At 48.5% G+C, this 25,057-nt stretch overlaps 1 protein-coding gene across 1 annotated transcript in view; it reads right to left on the bottom strand.

The window, feature by feature from the left end:
- Nucleotides 1-25,057, bottom strand: part of NOC2L (NOC2 like nucleolar associated transcriptional repressor) — a gene marked incomplete at its 5' end in the record, with an annotated part of 32,448 nt that extends 7,391 nt beyond the window's left edge. The window contains 15 exons of the mRNA XM_019622391.2: nucleotides 400-513; nucleotides 4,210-4,353; nucleotides 8,310-8,411; nucleotides 8,565-8,678; nucleotides 14,521-14,632; nucleotides 17,403-17,542; nucleotides 19,073-19,261; nucleotides 19,619-19,732; nucleotides 20,893-21,003; nucleotides 21,654-21,732; nucleotides 22,142-22,232; nucleotides 22,766-22,886; nucleotides 23,504-23,620; nucleotides 24,124-24,298; nucleotides 24,831-25,057. Of these exons, the coding sequence (XP_019477936.1) occupies nucleotides 400-513; nucleotides 4,210-4,353; nucleotides 8,310-8,411; nucleotides 8,565-8,678; nucleotides 14,521-14,632; nucleotides 17,403-17,542; nucleotides 19,073-19,261; nucleotides 19,619-19,732; nucleotides 20,893-21,003; nucleotides 21,654-21,732; nucleotides 22,142-22,232; nucleotides 22,766-22,886; nucleotides 23,504-23,620; nucleotides 24,124-24,298; nucleotides 24,831-25,057 (1,950 nt within the window). The remainder of the gene's footprint in view (nucleotides 1-399; nucleotides 514-4,209; nucleotides 4,354-8,309; nucleotides 8,412-8,564; nucleotides 8,679-14,520; nucleotides 14,633-17,402; nucleotides 17,543-19,072; nucleotides 19,262-19,618; nucleotides 19,733-20,892; nucleotides 21,004-21,653; nucleotides 21,733-22,141; nucleotides 22,233-22,765; nucleotides 22,887-23,503; nucleotides 23,621-24,123; nucleotides 24,299-24,830) is intronic.

Genomic DNA, 25,057 nt, shown 5'->3' with positions numbered 1-25,057 from the left:
CTATTTCCTGCTCCCTGGCCAAGCAGCCTAGCTCAGCCACTTTCATTGCATTAGCATCGAGACAGCTTTTCTTCAGACTCCTAATGTAAGCAAAGCTCCCACCCCCACCTCCTGCACACAGAGCCATCAGGAGTGGATACAGAGCCTTCCCTTTGGTAGAAGATAAAAGAAATGGCAGGCTGGGCACCTCTGTGCAGACAGCAGGTCCCACCTCACCAACGGTCACGCAGCATGAGCCTGATCAGGGACAGAGACAAGTTCACCCTGGCACTCCTTCAACCATGCTCTATTAATTTGGGCAGGGTACAGGCAGGGCACACAGGCACTGCTGCCAGGACACGGCTCTCTCCCTGCCATATTTACAGGTGATGTGCAGTAAGGAAGGTGTTTTGGTCTTACTCTTTCTTTGCCGGTGATTTCCAGTTGTATCTCCTTCTCTCTTAGCTTCTTCCACTGAGCATAGTACTTGGTCAGAGGTGTCCCCTCCTCTTTGACCTGCTTCTCCCATTGTTCCTGTGGACAGAGAGGGTGATAATTTAGGGAAGGTTTTAAAGCAGCTCTGCAATACAACCCTGGGTTACTCCCTGTGATGCAGGGAGTTAAGAGTTGAAGAGCCTCTCCCAAACTGCACTCAGGGCAGGTAGCTGGCAGTCATGGCTAAGGCTGCAAGCAGGACTGAGTGTGAATTCAGGCAGTCACAACAGCAGCCACTGAGTTGGGAGTGGTGTGACTGACAGCTCTCCAAAGAGAATCAAAGGGACAGCTCAGAGAATCTACCAGGGCAAAATCCACCCCCTGCTCTCCCAATGGAAGCATTTGACCGTCTGCTCCGTTCTTGGTTTTAATTCAGAAAAACCTCATGCAAGCATTTACAAGATCCAAGTACAAAAGAAGTTTGATTGCCTCTTCCCACTGTTCTACAGCCAAGTGTTTATTTTTGAAACAAACATTTCCTTGCAGGGTCTTGGACCCATCCCAACCATGGGAGAGCAGAGAAGGAAGAAATGCTGAACTTGTTTCTTCTGTCCAAGCTGGGAGGATGTGGAGGTGCAAACACCACAAATACTGGGAAGCAAATGAGATGGTTAAAAAAACACTTTCAGGCTTCAATTGTTAGGAATGTTAGTGCTGAAAGAGGTTGGGGGCAGCATTTCAAATCAAAGCGTTCACGTGCTTTTTGAGCTGACAATTTCAAATCCACGTGGAGCTGTGCCTGTTAGGTGGATTACCACAGTGCCCAGAGGCTTTGCTCTCTCCCACTGCAAAAAGTCCACCTCGTGCAGCAACAGAGACACGATACGCAAGCAGGAATTTAACAGGTGAAAGAAAAAGGGCACGAGCAACGGGAGAGGTTTAAATCAGGTCCATAAGGAGCATCCAGGCAGGGCTGGTGCACCGCTGGCTCCAGCAGCTCTGCTGCAGACGCCGGCAGGCAGACAGCACAGCTCCACACTGCACAGGGAGGGATTCCTGAGCAGTACAAAGTCACCCCACTTATAGATCAGGCTGCTATCAGGCTGCCAGCTGTAATCAGGCCATTTGTTGATGCTGCTCGGTACGGACAGCTTCTGAGAAAGGCTCTTCTTAAGGAAGCCAGATGTCTATTTGTTCTGTCTGAGACAGCTCTTTTGGTTTTAGAGTGCGCTGCATGTAGAGAAATTAAAAAAAAAAAGAAAAGAAAAGCCACTAGAAATACTACTACCTTTCTAGTCTGCACACTTCAACAGGAGTCTGGAGAGTGGATACCATCCAACCAATCTCAAACATTTGCAATTCTCCTTCTGTGTCTGCCTCTGGGACATTCAGCAGGGACCAAGCCTGTGGTGCTGGGGCTGTACAAATACAACATCATCGTTGCCCTCCACAACCACAGATGAGGCTGGCTTCAACTTTTTTCTCTGCACGTCACATTTCAGGATGCCGTTTGCAAGAATTAGCTCAGAATCTGGGCTCTGCTCCTTGGAGTGGAGCAGGCACAAATGCATGGATGGGAATACCAGAGAGCATTTGCCTTCAATTGCTCTTGCTGGCCTTCAGGCCTCCCTCTTTTCCCTCCTCACGCTTCTTCCTCCCTTCCCTCTTCTGGCAGCATTTGCTCCTGCAGAAATGCCGGTGTCCTGCATGTGCTGGAGACAGCCTGGCAAACTCAGCCCAGATTACGAGGGACACTCCAAGCCGTTCTGGGAAATCTACCCCATCTATTTGCAAACAAAGTGCATGGCCATGAGCCACAGAGCTCGTCCCCAGGCACAGAGATAAGCCAGGATCCTCCATGCCAGAGAAGCACTGAGCAGGCTGCTTGCTTTGCTCCCAAGAGCACTGAGAGCCCATTAACCCTAAGAGAAGAAAGGCTTCCTTCTCTCACATGGCAATGACACGATGCAGAAATACATTTTGCACTAGCAATCCAGGTATCCTCTCTGAGCAGCACTTTGCCTTGCTGCTGTACCCCTTAAACTGCAGGAGAAGAACCAATGTCCCACCAGGCTGGGCAAACCACCACCTGCTTTCCCTCACTGACCTCTTTCCCAGAGGCAGCTGCCCTACTGGGACCAGCCCTGCTAGACCCATGCTGCGATGCTCCTGGGCAAGCAGGTGCACCAGCATCAGCCAGGAGCCGTGCAGGCAGCAAGATGTTAAAATAATCCATTCTTAAAACAGGGGCTGCAGCTAGAGCTGCTGGGAAAAAGCAGACTGTGTGGTAGAGTAGTTGGAAACCCTTCTTTTTTTTCCTAAGCCACGATCTTCCCCAGCCCATCATTCCACAGTGAGCCCTGGGGGCTGAAATCTCTACCTCTGCAGTGTGGGTGGGTGGTCACAGCACTGTCTGCCTGCAAAAAACACAAAACAAAACCCTAACCACTTTGCTCCAGACGGGAAATAATTCCTCTGGCAAAGCAGCCCCAGCCAGAAATGCATTTACAGAACCCAAGACTATTTCATCTCTTCAAACCAGTTCTATCAGCCCCTTAATCCCAGAACAACACTGCTGTGTCCAGGCATTGATATGGCAGGATTTCAAAGGATAATTTTCCTGCAGTTACTGCCCCTGCGTGTCCGAAGATGAATTAGTCTGCAGCACAGCTCTGCTCCATTTCCACCTGTTAGCAGTGATATCCAGTGATACCACATGGCCAAAGAGCCATCACTCTGATCCCATCAATGACCTCCCAGACACAGATATTTTCACCTCTCTCCTGCTTGGCAAGGAAGAATCAGAGCCACCACTTTCTCACAGAGGCACACACACACACAGTTCACCTGCTACCAGGCTTGCAGAGGGCACTGTGCTGAATAAATACAACTGCAAAGCAAACAGAGCTTCACTAACAAGGCTTAATTTACATAGGGCCCCAATTTCAGCTGAGCATGTCAGCAGGTCCCCAAAGGACTAAGGAAAGCAGGTAACACCGCTAGCAATGCCAGTTTTGATTCAGGAGGACAGCATCTCTCGACCTGTTAGTCAGATGGCCAACAGTTCATTTTCTAAGGTAAGAGGAGGTCTCTAGCATCACCCCAGCCACTCTCCTCCACCTCAGCACTAAGGCAGAATTACTGTGAGGTTCAACTGATGGACCCCACACATCACCCAGGGCCAGCGTAGCTTTTCTAGGCATCAAATGTGATCAGCATCTTATCAGCAGGAGGGACAGCAGGCAGAAGAATGCACCAGTGTCTCTCGAGAGCAGTATGCCTGATCGTGGTCCTTACAGCTCACAACTTTACTGATTCCATCATCCTGTTTCCACGAGGAAAGGTTTGCCTCAGGATTGTCACATGTCAGCTGTTCTGTGCTGCTGGAGACAGCTCTCTGCAGGCTGGGAGGAAACCTACAGGGAGGCAGAACCCCCCCTTCACCTTAGATACGAACTGCCACCTATGCATAGGGAGCAGATAATGAAAAGCAAGAAACTTCCCAGCAAAGGGTATGCCCCAGCAAAGCAAGGCTCTTCCACACTCATGTGTATTACAAACAACACAAGGCTGCAATTTATGGTCTGTATTTTCCACGAGTCTCTCGGTTGCAGAGCTTTGCCAGCTCCAGCATCAGAGCCCAGCCGAGCTCGGTTGTTTGTGAGCGTCTGCCCCACCCCATGCTCCCATCCCATAATCTGCTCCTCCCCTCTTCCCCCCCTGCCACCCCCTCGGCCCCAGCAGCCGGAGCCTGACTGTCTTTCCAGGAAGCCCAAATGGAAGCAGCAGACTCACCACAGACTCCCTGCTGGCCACACCGAAGCTAGCTTTCTGACGCCTGCTGGCGATGTAGGCAGAATTTTCCTGCAGTTTCTCCAGGAGCTGCCGGATAGGCTTGCAGTAGTTGGCAACCTTGCATTCCTTCAGGAAAGATTTGAGCTAGGAGGAGGGAAAGGAGAGGAAGAATGAAAGCAATGTAATCGTTTCCAGAGTCCCTCAGCAAGAAAACATCTCCCATCTCAGTGGCAGCATGGGGTGCTGGTAGATGCTGTTGTAGTGCAAGCGTCAGTGTCTCGTGCTTAGGCAGAAATAAGGGGGACCGTGGACAAATGCACAGAGAGAAGAAGGAACAGCGGACGCAAGGTGGTCCAAAGCACACAGAAGCTACAGCTGGGATGGGAGATGTCTGCGGGTTAAGGCAACAGCTACTGGGAAGGGAATACCAAGGGCTGTGGCTTGAGACTGCAGGCTGGGATTGAAGGCAGAGATTGAGAAGATACTGGAAATGGGGGAAATTTCTGTAGAATGGGTCTTTGGCACAGCTCGGTGAGAAGTGTGGGGCTGCTAGAGCTGCAGGTCGTGCCAGACGGCCATCTGCAGGGTCATATGGGGCGAAGTTGGCTTGGTGTCTGAACTACTGACCCAGCTCTGACTGGCACCTCCTATTTTTCAAGGGCACAAAGCCACACAGCCACCACGCAAAACTTTACACAATGACTCTGTGTGGACAACCCACATTGCTGTGCCTAGATATTCCTTTCTTTTCAGACCCAAGGGCTTAGGTGGGATGGCTGGGACAAGAGCCAGTCTGCCAGGAAACCACAGACCCTACTGCTGCCAGCCAGACCATCCCACTTGCAGAAAGTCAGCTCTTGCCCTCTCTCTGTGCAGGGAACACACTGCTGCTCTCACACAGTGAGACTATTTCACTGCACACTGAGCCTGTTTTTGTGTTATTGTCTATCTCAGTAGCCATGTCCCCAAGCAAGCCCCTCTTCTCCCCACCAGTACAAACCACCACGCACAGCCCTGACACCTCCAAGCTGAATGGTGAGGCTGCAGTGGATGCTCTTGATGCCAGAAAGAGAGATGTGGGTCTCCAGATTGACCCATAGCTTGAATTCCAGCTCAGCATGCTGTCTGCTAGAAGTTTTTACCAGCCCCAAGACAGCTAGATGGAGGGCAGGAGCAAGCTCCTTGCTAGAGCCACGCATACACCAGGCATTTGACATAGAGAAGGAGACCCAACAGGGCCTTCATCTCACCAGGACCTGCAGATGCTATCAGGATTGAGATAATGGGTTTCTAAGTCAGCAAACACAGTGCTGCCTCCTCTAATTACGGCTTCAAAAGCTCTGCCTCAACAGAGAGAGAGGCAAAGGAGGGGTACATATCCCTCCTGCCAAACCTACGTGCCAAGTGGGTTGGTATGAAACCCTCTGTCAGGGCACCGTGCTCTGCTGGGTGTAATCCTGCAGGATGCTCTCCATCACTGAGCAGCAGGGCTCCTCTCGCCCCTTTATCCCCAGCATACCTCCACCTGTCAGTGCTCATCCAGCTCAGACAAATGGGAGTTAACACGAACACCCTTCTCCTTTCCCACAAAGCAAAGAGCCCATCAAGCAAGTACAAAGAAACCAGCAGCAAAATGCTCCTGCTGGTCAAGCCTGGCCTATCCTCACCCACCCTTTCTAAAATATTTATTTTTTAGAGGCGCTGCATATTTATCTCCACCGAGAGATGCATTTGTCATTCCATTTATCTCACTTGATCCCCACAGCTGCAGCCCCAGATCCATTTCATCCGCTGCCACATACATTATCATTTTTCTTTCGCTGCAGAAGTGTCACCTGAAATCCTGCAAAATCTCAGGCTCTATCTGGGCAGGTTGGTGCTGTATACGCTCACTCTCACAGCTGTATGCTTCATTTCTCCTCTCCCCCTCCTCTCCCTGACCCCGGCAATCCCTCACAGCCCCATTGCTATCTGCCACGGATATTAATGGGAGGTAATGAGATCTCAGCTCCGTGTGAAGAGGCAGGGAGCAACCGAGAGGGCAAAAGAAGATAGAAAAAAAGGGACTCTCCGAACGCCTTTTCTTCCCCTCTGCCAAACACAGCGACCACTGCTTTCCAGAATAAAAGCAATTAGAAAATATGTGTGCCTGTATGTGTCTACGCCGTTAACATCTCCGGTCAGTTCCTCGTTGTGATTAGTGGGATTGATTCTGTTCAACTGCCAGCCTTAAACACCGATGCCTTAGACCACGGTAAAATCCCAGCTCCTCTTACAGCAAACAACACAGGCAGCTATAAGTGATCTGAAGCAGCTGTGTGTGCCAGGGAGCCCAAAACCACCCCGACCCCCCACTCAGAGCAGAGGGAGCGTTCACTGGGGAGCAGAGGCTGAGCGTGAGGCTGGTAGGGTCACCAGGACCTCCCCCCCTTCTGCCACTCCTGCCCAGCCCACGTAGGACCCTATGGAAGGGAGCCAGCCTACGGAAGCAATGACTGCCCAGGAGTCAACCCAGCTGGCTGGCTGGCTAGAAACAGCAGCCTTTGAGCTGCCTCCCTCCTCACTGCCTCTACTCCCCTTTGATCTGCCCGCTGCTTCCTGCCTTGCAGAGGCTTCCCAAGTTCAGGCTGAATGCAGCTCAGCCCCGCTTCTCCCAAAGCTGCTGCAGCCATGGCCAGCTGGAAGCCAGCCCCTGCAGCACGGCGCTGAGCAGCGTGAGCTCATTGCAAGGGGAAGGATCGGGACAGATGGATTTTTATAGTTAACTGGAACCGTTCCAGGGGAAAAGCCTTCCCCCCACACATTTTCCCGAAGGCTCTCCAAGATTTTGGGAAGCTAACCTCAGCACCCTGGCCCAGCAGACGCCACGAGGCTGTGGTTAGCGGCAGCCAAATAGGAATCCAATAGCATTAATTCTCTGCAGAAACACAGCCTGGTCTCAGGATGCATTTGGAAGCCACGGGGCTCTCAGTGCCAGAGGGCTGTCAGCCGCTCCTCATCCCTGCTGCCCCAGCAGCTGCTGACTGAGAGGAGAGGGCTTTGTTCACTGCTGATAAGCGAGTGGAGGAGCTGCTCCTTGAGCCCAGAGAGCGCCTGTCAGCTCCCATTAACCGCAGCAGCAGGCTGCCAGCCAGCCAGTGCCCGTGCCAGGGGGAGGGACCCAGCCAAAGGCATGTGCCTGGCAGCTGCCAGCCTGCTGCAGAGAGCAGAAACAAGGGGATCTGTAGCACGGGGACCCAGCTGAGATGCTGCTCCCACGTCAGCCGGAGGCACTGCATTGACAACGTGTGCAGACACACTGGCTCGTGGCATCGAGGAGAGGTGTGTGTCCCCACAGAGCCCTCTGCCAAGCCAGCATGACACCTGCCACTCAAGAGTTAAAAATAGAGAGGAATGAGAGGAAAGGAGGGAACAAGTTCCACGTTCCAACATGTTTGCACTGAGCAATCTTGCTGCTCAAAGCAGAGGTCGCAGCTCATTCTAAACCAAAGCCACCCAGCTAGCAAGGTGCTAGGGGAGGATTATGCACAATACACCCAGACACACAACGCTCTGAGGCAGTTTTATTGCAGACAATGAATTATGTAAACGTAAGTGGTGAGGAAGAGCAGCTGGGGCAGAGGGAAAGGAGAGGACTTTGCAGCAGTGCTGTTATGTGCAGCGAGGAAGAGGGACAGAAATAGGAACTGTGGTGTTTTGCAAGGATGAGTTTGGGATTTGAGGATTGCTGTCTTGTGGAGAGCACATGGTGGAGGTCACGAGGCAGGCAGTATGAGCTCTGAGAGCACAGGTACTATGGTGAGGTAACACAGCAGTGTGGGCAATTCTAAACCAATTAAGAACTGGGTTCACTAGTCCAAAATGTATCACCTCATCCCTCTTTGTATTCCAGAAGAGTGGTTCATTCTAAAGCCCTTTTCACCCACCTTCAGCCTTGTTTTAGACACGATGCCTTCATTCTCCTCAGAAGTCCCCAAAAACTATGATTAGGAAGAGGTGAGCAGCTCTCCCCTCACACTTAGAGTTTATAGTTAGGTTAAAAGACTTTATCCCACTCTGTTCACACTCCTGGTGTGACCAAGAGATACCTTACACCTTACCTGAATGACAGTAGGAAGGACCAGCTCTGGGAATCCAATGCTGTGGGCTTGGCAATGAAGATACTCAAGAATCAGGTCATAGAGTTGGTCAATGAGTCCATCCTGGGTAGGGAATGCAGAAATAGATATCAGATAGGAACCAGCCTGGGAAATGAGTCTCTAACATATGAGATGTGATCACAAAACACATTGCCAAGGCAACTTTTGATCATGTTTCTGAGGGTGGGCACTGTGGGCAGCTGGGGCTGCACTTACTCTGAAGGCTTTCTCCTGCAGGTTGGCATTTGAAAGCTTCAAGATCACTGCAAAGTTTATAGGTTTAGCACTCATACGTCCCGGCCTCTTGTTGAAATCCACTTGTTGGAAAATCTACAACAGAAGAAACGGAGACTAAAGATGATCACATCTCAAAACACGCCACGGTCCTGCTGAGATCACGCAGTCAACAGCAGAGCTGAGAAGACAAACAGAAATCCTGACTGCCTCTTCTGAGTACTGTCCTTCTTTATACACCCTAGCAAGGGACGGTGTGGGAGCCCGTGTGCTGTGCTGCTTGAAGCCCTGTGACACAAGAAGGAGCAAAAGGTTTCTGCAATGAGCAGCAGTTCCAACGTCCCAGCCTGGCAGGGGCAAACCTCAGGAGAAAGATAAGAACTACAAAAGCCAGCTGGATTAGGGCACGTTCTCAAAGACCCCCATGAGTGGATTAGAAGGGGCAACCGAGGGAGGCTCATTAGTAATGGATTCTCGTTTCAAAAAGCCAGTCAACAACTGGCAAACATTTGCACACCAGATGACAGCCTATGAGGGAGGCTGACACAGTACATGTTCTGCCCACCTGTGTTTTTGAACACCTATATGCAACCTCACATCCCTGCCTCCAAGGCACTCAGGCTCTAGAATCCTCAACAAACCTTAAATCTCACTCTGGGGGAGGAAATAACTTCTATTCTCTCAATGCAGCAGCAAGGCATCCATCATCAGACCCCAACCAGCAAGGAAGGTGGCAATACAGCACACAGACTGCTGGAGGGCAAGGTGGGAAGGAAAGGAGGGTGGTCAGGTCACACTGATGCCCCCAGGCCAGAAAAGCATGGAGGCAACTATTGATTTTTTTTTATATTTTATTTGTCAATCCAGGTTATTTGGAAGGGAGGGACAAGCTTGGTGGCTTGTGAAAACAAAGAGCCCTAGCTTACAGAATCGATGCTATAAACCTCGTTATGCACGGTTATTTCTTTGGCCAAAACAATAGTATTGATCCCTAAGGTCAGATGCATTAAAGCAAAAGGCACCAAGCCTGTGAGCTGCCTACGTGCCACGATGCAAGCAGGGGAATGCAACCAGAGGTACCAGGGAGTCTCTCAGGAAACGTGGGAAGGGGGAAAACATGGTTCCCAGCCTAAGATTGTATAGAACAGCTCAGCTAGGGACCAGAATGCAAGGATAACTGATGTCTAAGGATCCTGTGGCATGGTAGAAAGAGGATAATGATGGATGAGAGGACCAGAAGATGGCAGAAACCAATGGTCTGACCCATGTGATGAGCATCAGCAGAAAGAGGAATGGACAGGGCAACACAGTTAGGAAGGAGATGGATATAGAGCAATCTCACGATCAGTTTCTAGAGAGGCAGTGTGTGCAGTGTGCCCAGAAACACAGCCTGCACTGACAGAAAACCAGAGAACCAAGGCTGCACCCACAGCACATCCACTTTATTACCCCATCCTCATTTCTTTCTCTCAGGCTGTAGCAGAAGCCCCCTGGCAGGGCTTTGATCAGCCCCAGGCAGGCAGCCCCAGGCCAGCACACAGCAGGGATGCTGAGCACAGCAGGACCTGCCTGCAGCTCCCCTCCAGCTGCTCTACCACCGTCCCACCATACCCAAGGCACCCAGCTAAGCTGCTCCAGCTCAAACTAGCTGCCTTTTTCTTTTTTTTCTTTTCAGATGCACATATTAATTCCCTGTTTTGCATTTTGCACATATTGCATCTCATCCTGTCACTAGGTATCGCTGAGAGAAGTTTTCACTTCTTCAGATACACAAAGGTTGAGATGAGAAATGTCTCCTGCAGGTCATCTGCTCCAAATCTCCACTCAAGCAGGGCCTCCAAGAACCAGCTCCAGGCAGCTTCTGAGTATCTCCAAATATAGAGACTGCTTTCAATACCCCTCACTCACTTATCTGGTCCACGATTCACCAGCTTGTCTGGGGGGAAGTTATGAGAGATGGTATCCAATACCTTAATTTGATAAAGTGAAGATAAACCACCCTTGCTCTCTCCACATCCACCAACTGTTTCATTATTTGAGTCCATTAGATTGGGCAGGTACCAGTTCACTCTAACAACTCCTGACACGAGGAGCTGTGATCCACAACTTAAAAGCTGCAGTATAGTGGTGGAGGGAGGAGAATGATGCAAATGAGGAATGAGAATGTATACACAGTGGGTGCAATAGTTCAGCCTAGCGAGTCTAAAGATCTCATTTCTCCTCTGTGTGAAGGATGCAAAGAGCCCACATCTTGTACAAAACCAGTGCTTAAGTGTTTAACGTTGTCCAGCACTAAGCTCCAACCACAGTCTTTGCATCCTCTATCCACCACCCACACGTTGGACTTCAAGCCCCTTGGGACCTTCTCCAAAGCAAGCAGCACATCCAAATCAGAACTCAAGCCATTTAAGTGTCAAAGTGAAAAACTCTCACCTTCTAAGCTTCTCAGGGTTAACCTCTTTCCCAATCCCTCCACAGGGAAACTAATTTTAAATTGGCATGCCAAGCCTGCCTGTGGGGATATTTCCACCTTGTTTATCCACACCTGTCTTCCAGCAGATGAGCCACCAGTTCTCCTGCTGCAGAAACTAACGCCTGTCACAAAATAATTGAAGTGCTGAAAAAAAATATTAAAAGCCTGGGATCTCACAGGCCCTTCGAGGGGAGGAACAACACAAAAATAAAAGCCTGCCTGCTTTAGACTCTCTCGAGCCATCTCCTCTTGCCAAAGAGGCAATTTCAGCAATTTCTTTTACGCCATCCAGAAAAGTAGAGCCAAAGAGGACACAGCACTGGATGTCCGTGCTGGGGAGCATCAGCCCTTGTCACGATGCATCAAGCAGACAGTTCTTATTTCTATTGGCAGGGGCTTGGGGAATTCCTGTGCCTATGGGAATTGCACAAACATTCCATCTGCTGTCTCCTGAAAGCACAGCAGCGACAGGGCTGAGACAAGAGGCAGCAAGGGCTGCTTTTCCTTGATGGTGAGGGGGAAGGGAAACAGTTACACGGTCCCTCTTTACAGAGAGCTTTTCAGAATCTACTTTAAGGCTATACAAAGCCTTCTCAAAAAAAAAAAACAAAAAACAAGTGGCTCCTGACACAGACAAAACAGGGCCACAAACTCCAGAGCCATTCCTTGACCACATTTGGATTCAGCTGCAGCAACAGATTAGGCAGTATGCTGTCTTTCACATCAAATGGAGCATGGGAAGGCTTCGATCTGCTCCCTGACCCCAGCCATGCCCCTTAAGTCTGTTCCTGCTTAAAATACCAGCACTGATTAGATTCCTGTGTCTCATGATGAGATCACGATGTCTCCACGATTCCTTGTCTCAACCTGGAGAGTGAGAAGAAAATGCACAGGCATTGGAAGCAGGGCCAGGTACCTTGGGAGGAGTATGGGGATGCTGCTGGGCTGAACAGAGATGGGGTCAGGAAGACCAAGGCTCAACTGGAATTAAACTTGGCAAGGGGTGCAAAGAAGAGCAAGAAAGGCTTCTACTGGTACATCAACTGGAAAGTCTTGGAGGGCATAGTCCCCCTTAGTGAGCAAAACAGGCAGCTGGGAACAACAGACAAGGAGAAGGCTGACATATTCAATAACTTCCCCCCCAGTCTTCACTAGTGACTACTTAACACACAGCTCTGGAGCAGAAGATTTGGAAGGTGGGAACTGAGGGGGCTATGCCCCTCCCATTGTAAGCAAAGATCAGCTTCAACAAATCCAAGTGCAAGGTCTGCACCTGGGCCACAGCAATCCCTGCTATGAGTACCAGCTGGGGGATGTAAGGATAGAGCACAGCCCTGCTGGAAATGACTTGGGGGTACGACAGCTGGATATAAGCCATCAAATGTGCCCTCACTGCCCAGAATGCCAACCACATTCCAGGCTGCATCAAAAGCAGCGTGGCCAGCAGGGTGATGGAGGTGATCCTGTACCTCTGCTAATCACTGGTGAGCCATCACCTGGAGCACCGTGTCCAAATGTAGAGTTCTCAGTACAGGAGACATGGACCTGCAGGAGTGCATCCAGAGGAGGGCCATGAAAATGATCCCAGGGATGGAACATCTCCCTGTCAGGGAAGGCTGAGAGCTGGGGCTGTGCAGCCTGGAGAAGGGAGGGCTGTAGGAAGAGCTGAGAGGGGCCTCTCCATGGCTAAAAGGGGTCTATAAGAAGGGACAGACTCTTTAGCAGAGTCTGCTGAGACAGGACAAGGGGAAACAGTTTCAAACTAAAAGATGAGAGATTTCAATCGTAGAAGAAACTTCTTCCTTATGTACAAAGCGGGTAAACTTGTGAGCTAGTATGAAAAGGCTCGTTGTAAAGCACTAAGTTGGGCATCAGGACATGGTTTCTCCTCTCAGCAGTGCCAGACACCTTGGACTTCAGGCACTTCAATTCTCCTCTGTGTGCTGCTGCTCCTGCCATCTCACCTGCACAGCTGCAGTAGAGCTCCTAAAGCAGGATTTGTGAGAGCATTCAGAGACCTTCATTAGAGGAGTTAGGAAGAAACAGAAGGGCAAAGGGAACAGCTACTAGGAATTCCTCAGGGCGTTTGAGGGATCCCTTGCAGGAGATAGGCAGGAAGAAGGGAAAGGCTGGCAGCTGCTGGGATGTTTGAGGTTAAGTTGAAGTTAAAGGAATGTGAAAGTATGTGAGCAACACACCCAACATGCATGCAGACATTTCCCCTGCTCCTGTGTCACCAAGGTCTGGACAAGCTGGGCTAAGCAGTGCCTCATACAGCAGGGTAGGATGTGGTCAGGGGCTCGTGGAAGCAGGGAGGAAGCTCAGCACTGAGTGTGGTAACATCTGGCTGGAGCCTGACACAGATTACAGCCAAGGTGTTGGGGCCAGAACACAACGAGGGGGGGGAGGCAACCTCAAGGGGAAAAAGGCATCTCTCAGAGCTTTAGAAAAAATAAGCAGCAGAGGAATCATCCTTCCCCCCCAGGCTCCAGCACCACAGAGCAGAGATGCCTCTATCACTAAATCTGGCTGGCAGAATTTCAAATGTGTGTGAACAAGAGGAAGGAAGCAGGCGAATGGCAAAGCCACACAGGCCAGGGCCAGGGCAGAGTGGAGGGGGGAATAGGAGGAGATTTATAAACACCACCAGCTCCCGCAGGCTCGGAGGATGTGGTTTGTGAAGGACGTTTACAACAACACAAAACCACAAGAGCCTCTGCTTCAACAGAACTCGATTAGGAATGAGCCTGGCTGACTCAGGTCATTTATTATAGAAGCCTCCCTCACTCTTGTTGAACACCCTGCCTTATGCTGACCTGCTGGTGCTTTGTGTTCCTCACCTTGCCCTGTTCCCTCACACAAAGGCCCTTCTTCAAAGAAACATGGCTGCACTAGTTCTGTGCCCTCACAGCAGCACAGCAAGATCTACGTGGAGAGATGTCAGCAGTCTGATAGGTGGGGCATTATCCTAAGAGAAACAGAGCCCCAAGAATTCAACTTTACATACTGTTGTTTTGCCAGGCTGCCTTTAAGGGATACTTTTCCTAAATAAATTCTTCATTCTTAGGAGGAGTTTTTCCTTTCTTTTTCCTTTGTAAGTGGTTATGAGAAACTCTTTGTAAGATACATCAACAGGATCAAATAACAACACAGCTCAGGGGGTTACTGCAGCCGAGCTTCTGAATTTCTTCTTTGGCACACCCTTTGCCCATTCCAACAGCATTAGCTTAACCACCTAGGAATGTATTTTGCACCCAGCTGATCTCAGATACTCTCCCCTCACAGTAGAATATAAGTTTAATCCTCTTTGCTAACCATACAATACATTCTGCCTGACAGCGTTTGCCAGGGAATTTAGGATGTAAGCAGATCAGGCAACTGTGGGAGCTGTTGGTGGGTATGGTAAATGAATACTCATAAGACAACAGGCATCAGCCTCTGCTAGATGAGCAGGAACCAACTGACCTCCAGGATGAATGGCAACACTGGGATGAAGGTCCTGGTGTTCTCTGACAGCAGTGTGAGGGCACGGATGCAGTGCATGCGCAGAGGGTAGAAACGAGCTGTGGGCACCAGCCTAGAAAGCAGAAAGAGAAAGGTTATCAGGTCATGTTAACACAGGAGCTGCACCTGCAGCCTTCAGCAACATTCTGGAGCATTTTCTACACTAGAAAAGGAGGACAGCTTTAGTATCACACAGGCAAATCAAGCTGCGGAAGCCATCCCACAATGGGAAATAAAATTCACACTGTTGAAGCTGTAATACTAACAAGTTTCTGCAACCTAAGCATCAGGTTGCCAGGTTCTGATGGGGAAGGAGCTGCCCCACGCCATGTAACCAGCAGAGGACAATGCAGTGCCCATCAGACACAAACCTACCATCCAGAAACCTCTCACTATGCAGCACCTCAGCCTGGAAGACATGGATAGCATTACATTAACAAGTCTGGGAGTTAAATTAAAGAAAACAAACAACAGCTTTACATCTGATAGAGGAGTACATCACCCCTCATCCAAGAAGAGCTTGCTGAGCAACCCAGGAGCAGGAAAAAAAGCACCATTTGACCAGAAACCATAAATCACCTCCATCCTCTCCCCCTAACCCCACAGAATAGTGAAATAATTATCATTGGATCCATTATAGAAATAAATCTACTTTGCACCCCTGATCTGGCACCAGTGGAGATGACGAAAGCCATTCTCAGGAATTAATTGATCGAGGGATAAACCTGTTAAATGTATAGATTTACTGTAAACCAAGACCATTAATTTTAGAGTGCTCTGCTATGCACCAATCTGCTTAACTTCCTGCTGGCTGGATGCACAGGGAATACAAAGCACAGCTGGGCCTTGGCTCTGCAAAGAAGAGCTGACCAGGGGTCACCCCAGGGGTTCCAAGCCTTCTCCTCTGAACACACCAGGAGGATGGAATCCAAAACTTCAGTGCACCACAAATATTTATTTAGCTGTAAGCCGTGGAGGAGCACCATGTTTATAGCTTGGCTTTCTACCTCGTCTGCTAGAGATAGGAACAAGGTAGAAAAAACCCTTTCCAGAATGGGGGGAAAAGAAAAAACAGGAGCTTGTGCAGCAAAGCAGCATTGCTCAGCATCACTAAGGCAAAAGCCATCAAACTCCTGCATTTCCCCATTCACCACTCCACCTCCCTGCATCAGCATCTTGATCACATGCCTCTTCAACACATACTTCTGAAATGTATTGTTAAAAATAGTTTGAAAGCATTTCATACGCTGGAGCACAAGAAAATGAAGGAGCTCATTTTCATTTTAGCAGCAACTCCCTGCTCCTAATTATCTCGTTTCCATCACGTTTCTAATTCTGCCTTGGTCCCTGCCTAGAGCAGAAAACCTGTGAGGAGCGGTGCTTTCCCCACCTGAGCCCCTGGGGCAGCAAGAGGAGCCAATGCAGTCCTGCAGGCAGACAGACAGACAGACAGACATCCCCACTTGCTGCTTTTCAGTGGAGCCAGGCGCCACCTCCCGGCCTAAAGGCACTTGGGGAAGGAAATCTTCACCTCCAAGTGCTACCCATCACCCTCCAGGTGCTCCCAAGAGGGCTACACCAGCAGGGCAACTGAAAGGTTGTGCAGGAGAGGCTGCATGCCCAGCTTCCCTCCCTCCCACCCATCGCACAGCTGAGCAGCAGGGTGACAAAGAGGGCAGCTCATACTGTCCCTGCAAAGCAGCCTGCTCACCATGACGCCACGCAGCCCCATACCTCTATCTGAGCCTTGCAGAAATGCCTGAAATTAAGTAAGAACTAAAAACAGGCAGTCTGCTCCTGGGCACAGACTCGGCCACTGCCATAACGTTCCCATCCATCCTCACTTCTCTGTACATCCCATACATGCTAACATATCTACTCCGTACATCCCAGACACTGGCTTTTTTAACCTGGGATCTATTTCTATTTTCCCCACTCCAAAATTCATCCAAACCTTTGAAGCATTGTCAAATGGTAGCTGTATTCCATGCCCACCGGCCCTATACATCAGACAGGAGCATTATTTATTATTTGCTGCTCTTGCTGAGACTCACCCCATTCACCTTTCCTTGGCCCCAGCTAGCTGATTTATCCAGCCAGACAGGCAAAAAAACTGCCTTGAATTGTCTGCAGGACAGCTAAAGCTCTGCAACAGCAGTGAGAAGCAGCCTGTGCATATGGGGGATGGGGTAAGGATGTATGCATGCTCTAGCGATCGTTTAAATCTGCTTATCTTCATCACCACTTGGGAGTTTTTCAAGACCAGGCGGGTGGTGCTTTAAAGCTGAGAATCTGGTTACAGAGCTAACAGGATTTCAGAGATCACCAGAGATTCAGAAATTCCCTCAATGCCCATTAACAGCAGTTTCTATATAAGCACACAAACCACTAGGAAAAAAAACAAACCTCTCAGCAGAGACATACTAAAAACAGTAAGCATGCCCCTAGAACTTCAAATAGCAACAAATGCACACAAAAACCCAGTTCTTCACAGAGCTGAAGACTTGATTCTGTGTTTAGCACTCTCTGCTATTTGCTTCTGCTGCGAGACAGTTTTCTCCCTGTACAACTAGGAGTTGTGCCCAATCCTCTGTGCACAGTATCTGGTTTTACATATGCCTGAGCCCACGATCTTAGCTAGGGAAAACAGAGGTGCTGAATTCCCCTTCAGAAGTCTTTTAATTCCTCCGTGGCGTGTGCTCACAACGCTTCCATCAAAAGCAGCTCACAGTTCCTTACAATGCGATGTTAAATCCAAATCACACAGCAGTAACACCCCTTAGTCAGTGCTCTGCTGTATCAGATGAGAGCAGCACTGCCAGTAGAGAGAAAAAACGACTTACTTGATACAGCCTATGACGACTTGTGTCAGAGGATAGATCAACGGCTCCATGACCTCGCTGGGATAGATCGTGCTGAGAACTCGACACCAGAAATACAGGCAGTGCACATACTGCCAGTTATAGACAGACTGGAAGTTCTCCTGGAGAAAAGGAATCAACAGCAAGACTTGAAAATAGGGCACCTGAGAGATCACTCTGGTTTCTCTGCAAGACTTTTTACTCAGCATTCTCCAAGAGGACAGAGAATTTGCCCAGAGGGACCTAACGCTCCTTCTATGGCTCATGCATCACCCAGCAAATTCAGTGCTGTGTCTGACACACAACCAGCAGCTTCAGGTTGGCTCAGCACACAAATCCAAGAGTTTTTAAAGAACATTTGGGCAAGTCCCTATTATCCACACCTGCCATGTGCTTAAGCAACTTCCCTAGTGTCACACTAAACACAAGTCCCTTAAGGACACTCTTTCCTTAGAGGTATGCATGCCCACGTACTTCCCCACAACCCAAAGCATCACACCAAAGTTTAAGACATTATGCTTTTGAAGGAGCCTCAGCTCCAACCCATCTTTCACACAGACTTCCAAAGCCCAGGTCATTCTTTCACATGATGGGAACAAGGTGTGCAAGAACTGGAAAGGGAGCAGAAATACTTAATGGCAACTACTGGCCCAAACCTTGTGGCAGGGACTTGGGCTGCAGCTGGAAAAGACAGCTCTCCCAGCTCACTACGACATATCAAGGCATGTTCTCAGCTTCTCTTGTACAGCACAACCTGCTCTTGTAATCACCTTCCATAACCACTCACTACTCAATTTAAATTAATTGGCTTACTGCTGAGATTTGTACATTTTGGCTGTGCTGATGTCACGTAAAGTTCCCACAACCCACCCCAGCTGTGAAAACAAGTGGATTTAAGTCTTGTCTGGACCAAGACTGAGTGTGTAAGAAGCCAACACAATCCAATTAGAGAATATATATCCCAGACTTCATTTATCCCCATGTCTGAACAGCCAGGAGATTTAACTGGTTACCAGTCCTGCAATGTTTGGGAGCAGCTCAGTCATTAATCTATAGGGATCTGTTTTGCTAAACAAGAATAAAGCCAGGATTAGCAATCTGACTCAGATTTGCTAGGTCAGACTGGAGGTGGCCCAAATCAGGGCTGTTCCCAAGAGGTCTGAGCTGCTTTGTTCAGTGATGCCCTATAAGTAGTACAGATGGGCAATACCAGCTGCAGATAAGTGGGGCAGATGCACCTGTGAGCACAGCAGTGGAAAGATGTACACATCAGGGTCATTCCTGGTCCCCTTTACTCTGGGATTTTGCAACAGCAAAACTGTAGTTTCACAAAGAAAAACAGCACGTCCAACACAGAAAAGGGGAAGCTTGTCAAACTCTTGGCAAGCTGCAGAGAGGGAAATGACTTCCACTCTGCAGCAGTCTGTTCTCTCCTTCATTACTGAAGCTCTAAACTAACACAGAAAAGAATTCACAGACAGCTGTGAAGCACCCAGCCTCTGGCAAAACTATTTCTTGGCACATTATGAAATGGATCAGATAAGTACTGAGAATTAGGAGACACCAAAAGCCTCAAGCAGCTACAGTAATTTTCCTCTCTCCACACATTCCCCACGGGGGGGGGTACTCCTTCCACACTGGCAGGCACCCACCTTCTTCTTTATGGTCATTGCACTGCGTAGATGAATGGCAAGCTGGCGGATATAGATGAAGGCATGCTGGTAGGAGGTGTGTGTGTCCAGGGCATACATCTCTGTCAGCGTTCGCTGCATGAAGTTGATCATGGGCAGCACATTGGGAGAGGTAAACCTTGAATTCTTCACAAATGCAATGTACATTTGCTATTGGGGAAAGAGAATGAGATACAACCATGTTGAAGACGGAACAAAGCCTTCCCCACACCCTGGTGTTTCCTAACACCAGTGAGGAATTCCTTCTGTAAGAACAGCCACTTCAAAACAATAAGCAAAGGTAGTTTTAGCATGCTCCTTCCTCAACAGAGCAAGGAAAGAGAATCTTTCCACCTCTATATTGTTTAGCACAGAGCTTGAAAACTGCCATTGCTCCTCCAAACAAAAACCTAACATTTTCACCCATTTAATTTTCTGGGGTTACCTCACACAATGCAGTTTTCGCCTTAAGGTTTTTTTGCATCTGACTTCAGGAAAGCTGCAGGGTAAAAGAAATGCCAGGCTTACCTTGAGCAAGTGACTTAGGTACACCTCTTTCCTGTGTCGGCAGATCTTGTTCAGCACAAGGAAGGACAGAACTCTCACTGTTTCTTCACCCGTGCTCCACAAATGGATTGCTTGCTAAAATAGAAAAGATTGAGGTAAGTGAAAGGACAAAGAGTCTCTCCTGCTAACAGAAAGGTCTGGGCCCCTGCCTTCACATCAAACAAAGCAAGGGAGGAAAAGGATTACAAAGATGGCAGGCCATACAGTTACAGAATCTGCCACAACAGCTGTTCTGTCCTCATGTTCTAGCTACAACAGCATGCAAAATGTTACATTAATACACCCACGATCAATACAACCTCCCAAATCAACACTTCTGAAAAATGGATGTAGCTTTATTGACATACACTGTGGCACAAACATGATGAGCACCCAGTGCATCACAGCACTAACTAGACCAGCTTCAAGGAGGACAGCCTGTGCAGAGCTCTGGGCTAACAGACATCCCACCACTGACACATGACCTCAAACACTGCTCTGACTGACGTTTGGTTGCCTTACACATGTATCTCTCCTTAACATCTTGAAGAGGAAGTGAACAGATTCAGGTTTTCCCAGACCTGCCTGCCCTCACCTGCTCAGTCTGCAGATTCAGCTGGACACGTATGGCTCTGTCAGAAAGCATCTGGTGCAGCAGCACCATAATCATGATGCAAACTTGCAACAAGTTACCTCTACTAATAAATTCTTCAGGAAATCAGAAGTGGTCCAGCTGCAGGGCTGAAAAGCTTTTCAACAAAATCCTTTCTACAGCAGTGATCAAACAATACCAGGTGTACCAGCCCCTCACCACTGTGTACCATACAACTTTACCAGAGCATTCCCAGCCTCATTTAAATGATGTGTTGCAGCTTTTCATGCCAACACATCACCCTGTTGCCCTCTTTCTGTTCTTCCACACCTCCTCTGTTGTTCTTAAGCACTTAGCAGTTGTGACTAAGTTTCTGCAAAAATATTCCACCCCCAGCTCTTGAGAGTGTAATACCATCACAGACTAAACACAGCCTCAGCACCCAGGCAGCAAGTACTCCATCTGCAGCAAGGAAACAGACAGCTTCCCCAGAACACCCCCGCCACTTTGTGTGGGGACTAGCAGTAGTAACACAGCATTGTGCCTACTCATCTCACCATGAAAGAGTTTCACAGCATCCAGAAAGCTCAGAAGAGAAGCACAAGTCCTTTCTGGGACTGGAAGAAAAGAGAGTCTTGATCAGAACCACAGCATGCCACCTTACCCTGAGAAGTATCCGGCACTGCTTTGGGAAGGACAGATAATAAGGCAGTATGGAATTGACATGCTGGAGAACTGCTGCTCCAACAGAGGCTTCTGTTAAACAAGACAGGAGCTACAGAGAAAAACAAAATAAGCTTAGTTAGCTTGCAGTCTTCCTTTAACTATTAAGCATCTCATTTGGCTGTTCTCAAGTAACTGTGTTACCAAAGGACTGGAAGAAAAGCCTCCTCCAGAAGGAAGCCCAAAAAACCCGAGCTGTATCAGGAATAGAGCAAGTCTGTGCCAGGTTAAATCACTGCCCTGAACGTACATCATCTTGGCAAACAGGAGCACAGGGTGCTGGCATGTGAGTTCATCACTTAAAGCCTCACTTGGAGTATAACAACTCAGGGTATATATAGTTTAAGACACCTTATAGACAACGTCAGTATCATTGTTACCTCACTACAAATGGCCAAATCTTTCTCATTCTCCTTGCACTGCAAGGACTCTGCACTGAGTGAGTCTCTTGCAAGTTCTGCCACTGGTAAGAAGCACCATAACTTGAGGAGAAGGCTCTGCAGATCAAAATGCTGTTCCTGCTAGGTCATTCTGCCACCACTGCCTCACAGCACACCTGCCTTGTTAATTAATTCGTTGGCTGCTTGGCTCTCCTTTTAGTGATGGTGAGCAAAAGCTCACCTGCCTCATTCCAAAACACCCAGATCAAAAGCCCGCAGATACACAGCCCAGTGGTGGCAACACAAACATGAGGTTTCTCACCTGGATGGTACAAGACAGGTACATTCTTACATCCAGTCTCAGTTTGCTCCAAAGTGGACTGCTGGAAGGGAGGACCATTCTGCAAGTGAACAAGAGTTGAGCTTAGATTTAAAAAGCAGCAACAAAGCATGAAGAATGTTGGATTTGTCTCCTCAGTACTGCCAGTCAGTAAGAACATCTGCCTGAAGTACTTGGCCTCACTGAACGTAGAAGGCTTGGGCCTCCTTTCTCTGAAATTTGACTCACAAGGCCTTAACACTGCTCTTGAACACAAGCACACAGTTCCAGATGCCCTTCTGTTAAACCCAATGCACTGTGCAAGCAGCTGGAGTCTAACATTAGAGAGGATGCACTTTCAGAGAGGAAAAAGCAAACTTGGCTAGGCAGCTCCGAAGTTGCCATCTTTTTCCAGCCTCAGCACCAGAATGCAGTTCTGAAATAATCTCACACAGCTCTCACCTGCAGTTCTCAAATCTCCTCAGACTTACTTTTGTTTGTTCTTAGGGGCTTTCACAAGCAGCAGCTTTTGCAGGCAGCTGAAGAGGTCCCGGACACAGAAGGACACAAGGGCATTGAACACTGGTTAGAAAAAGTTAAAGCATTTATAAATGATTGTTTTATATATGTATATATTTTTTTTTTCATAGTTTCTCAGCTAACCTGAGAAGAGCTCCTCAAAGAGCTGAAGCCAGTGACTCCTACAGAACTACAGTTTCTACAAGTTTCCAGCCTGATCCACGTTTTCTGGTCAGAAATATACCACTCTCCCCCAAAATACAGCCTGGAGCTCACATTAAAGGGAGGCAAGTTCTATCTCATCTGTGCTACAGCATGATAGTTCTGTAGAGGAGATCTAGATCTGCAGTATTTTGAGAGGTCTTGGCTAGGGAGGTATGAACTTGAGAGCAGAACCGAGTTCCAAACTACATGAAGGTTATAGAATGTCCTAAGGTGAAAAGACAAAATAGCCTTGTAAGATCAGTCCTAGAGACAACAGCAAGGAGGAAAAGGTAAGTTTGCTCCTTCAGTACTTATTCTCACTCTCTTCCAACAGAGCAGCTTTCCCTCCAAACTGAATTCTCATTTCACACAAAGCATGGCAATTAACTCACCTGCAGCATCAAGGACTTGAAACTTGCTGGGATCAGCACCACCATTATCTCCTTTGGTAGTTGCTACAGCTGCTTTGAATGCTTGAGTGATTTCATGGAAAAGTCTTGGTGTTAGCCCTCTCTGAGGAAAGAATAAAAACCAAACAGTAAACTTCTGAAGCATTTTATGGGGACAGGGGTGCTGGAATTTATTTTTAAGTTAACTGTAAAAAACAGATCTTTTAATGTAAGAAAAAGTGTCAAGGCAGTTAGCAACTGCTAATGGCTTTCACCTGCTTTAAAATAAGTTTAAGGCTTTTAATTGGTTGAGGGGCAAGAGAGTGGAGAAACAAACAGCTGCAAGCAATTATCCAGCTTAACCTTTCCCTCCCACTCTCAGATTCAGCAAGATATTTCAATAGAATACATTGCTCAAAATGGGACTTCAAATAAGTTCCTGGAACTGTTCAAGACACAACACACAGCAATGAAGTGAACAAGAATTAATCATTCTGCCTGTTTCTGAACCACTCCAGTTTCTTTATCTTTCCCTTCAGAGCAAGAGTAATATTGCAGCCCAAGTAAAAACTGCAAAGTCACACTGAACTAACACAAACTCTATGGCAGCACCAGCACACATCTCCTCTGTACTTCTATGAAAGATGAACAAATTAAAAGATAGCCTTTAGAGGTGGCAACATGCAGGCCAACATTTGAAAAAACATGCTCCAGTGCTTTGTATTCTAACTCCCTGCTCACCTCTGCAGCTTTCTTCCATTCCTCAACCATCTTTAAGCTCACAGGGATGGATTCAACTTTCTTCTGTTTGACTTTCTCCTGCTCTTCTTCTTCTTCTTCACCTTCATCACTCGCTTCCTAAAAAAGTTGAGATCAAGACTAAGAAAATGCTCATATACATATTTTGTGGTCTTCTTTTACTGAATAACTACTGAAGAGGAAAGCAGGCAGTAGCAACTTGTGTTATCAGCACTTTGTGTAAAGCTATAACAAAATTAAGGTTATTACAAATTCCAATAAAGCTACTTCAGCCCCGCAGCTTCAATACATAAGTATGATGTGCAGTAATTGAAATCACCAAGGACGAGGCTTGTAGTAAAATAAACTTTCATTGAGAAAATAAATACAAATCCAAAGCCACAGGGAAAAGGTAGTGCAAGGCTCTGCCTTCACAATCTTTAACTCATGCTCAATTTGAAGCCACAGCTGATTTCTGTGTTACAAGCACATACACCTGCAGCTGATCTTTGGAGAACCCCTTCACCATGATGCAATCATCAGCCCAAATGTAATTAACACCTGCACTGAAACTCAAAACATTTCACATGTAATTGAAATTACTGATTTCAGCATTCTGGTACCTCTAACGTGTCAGGTGGGATGTGCAAGCCTCCCTCCTCGTCCTCCTCAGAACTGTCTGAAGCATCGAAGTTCAGCAGCGTGCGGTCATTTTCTTCCAAGAACTTGTAGAATTCAGGATCTTTTTCCTTCAGTCGGGCGAGCTGGTCTTTATGCTCAGATGCCTTTCCTTTTTTTCTGATAGAGAAAAGTTAAAAGATGTTTACTCATTCCTCAAACTTCTGATGGTGCTCTACAAAAAGCAAGCAACCATTGGGCACTAAGCACACCTGCAGCTAATTAAAGTGGTGATTGGATAATCAGAGCTGTGGCTCCAACACCTGCTCTGGAAGGACTCATCAAAGCTTATTTTAACTCAGGATTAAGAAAACACAGAACTATATAATAGCTTTGGTTGGAAGGGACCTTAAAGCCCACACAAACCCCAACCCCTGCTGTGGGCTGCGTGCCCCCCACCACATCACACTGCCCAGGGCTCAGCCTGGGCTTAGGATGGGACACTCACACTGCTCTGGGCAGCAGCACCAGAGCCTCGCTGCCCTCAACGAGCCCCCTGGATGGCAGCACTGCGGTCTCCCCAGAGCCTTCTCTTCCCCAGGAAAAACAAAGGCAGCTCACGCAGCCTCTCCCGAGAGCCCGACCTGCTCCCACTCCTCGCAGAGCTGGCTGAAGCCCAGCCCCGACCCCACCCTGACCCCCAGACCCTCACCGAACGGCCGCCTTGGGCCGGGGCCGCCTCCCCCCCGTCTTGGGCCGGGCCTCCTCCTCCTCCGAACCGCCGTCGGGCTCCGACTCGAAGCCATTAGCGAGAAACTCGTCGACGCTCAGCTCCTCCAGCTTCCTGCGGGGCCAAAGGAGAGACGTGAAGAAGGAAAGGTGAGCGGAACGCACCCCGCTCCCAGCCGGGCCTTCCCCGCCCGCACAGCCCTCACCGCC

This window comes from Meleagris gallopavo, chromosome 23, assembly GCF_000146605.3.
Source record: "Meleagris gallopavo isolate NT-WF06-2002-E0010 breed Aviagen turkey brand Nicholas breeding stock chromosome 23, Turkey_5.1, whole genome shotgun sequence".
NCBI classification, from domain to species: Eukaryota; Metazoa; Chordata; class Aves; order Galliformes; family Phasianidae; genus Meleagris; species Meleagris gallopavo.
This window is presented reverse-complemented; position numbering and strand designations above follow the sequence as displayed.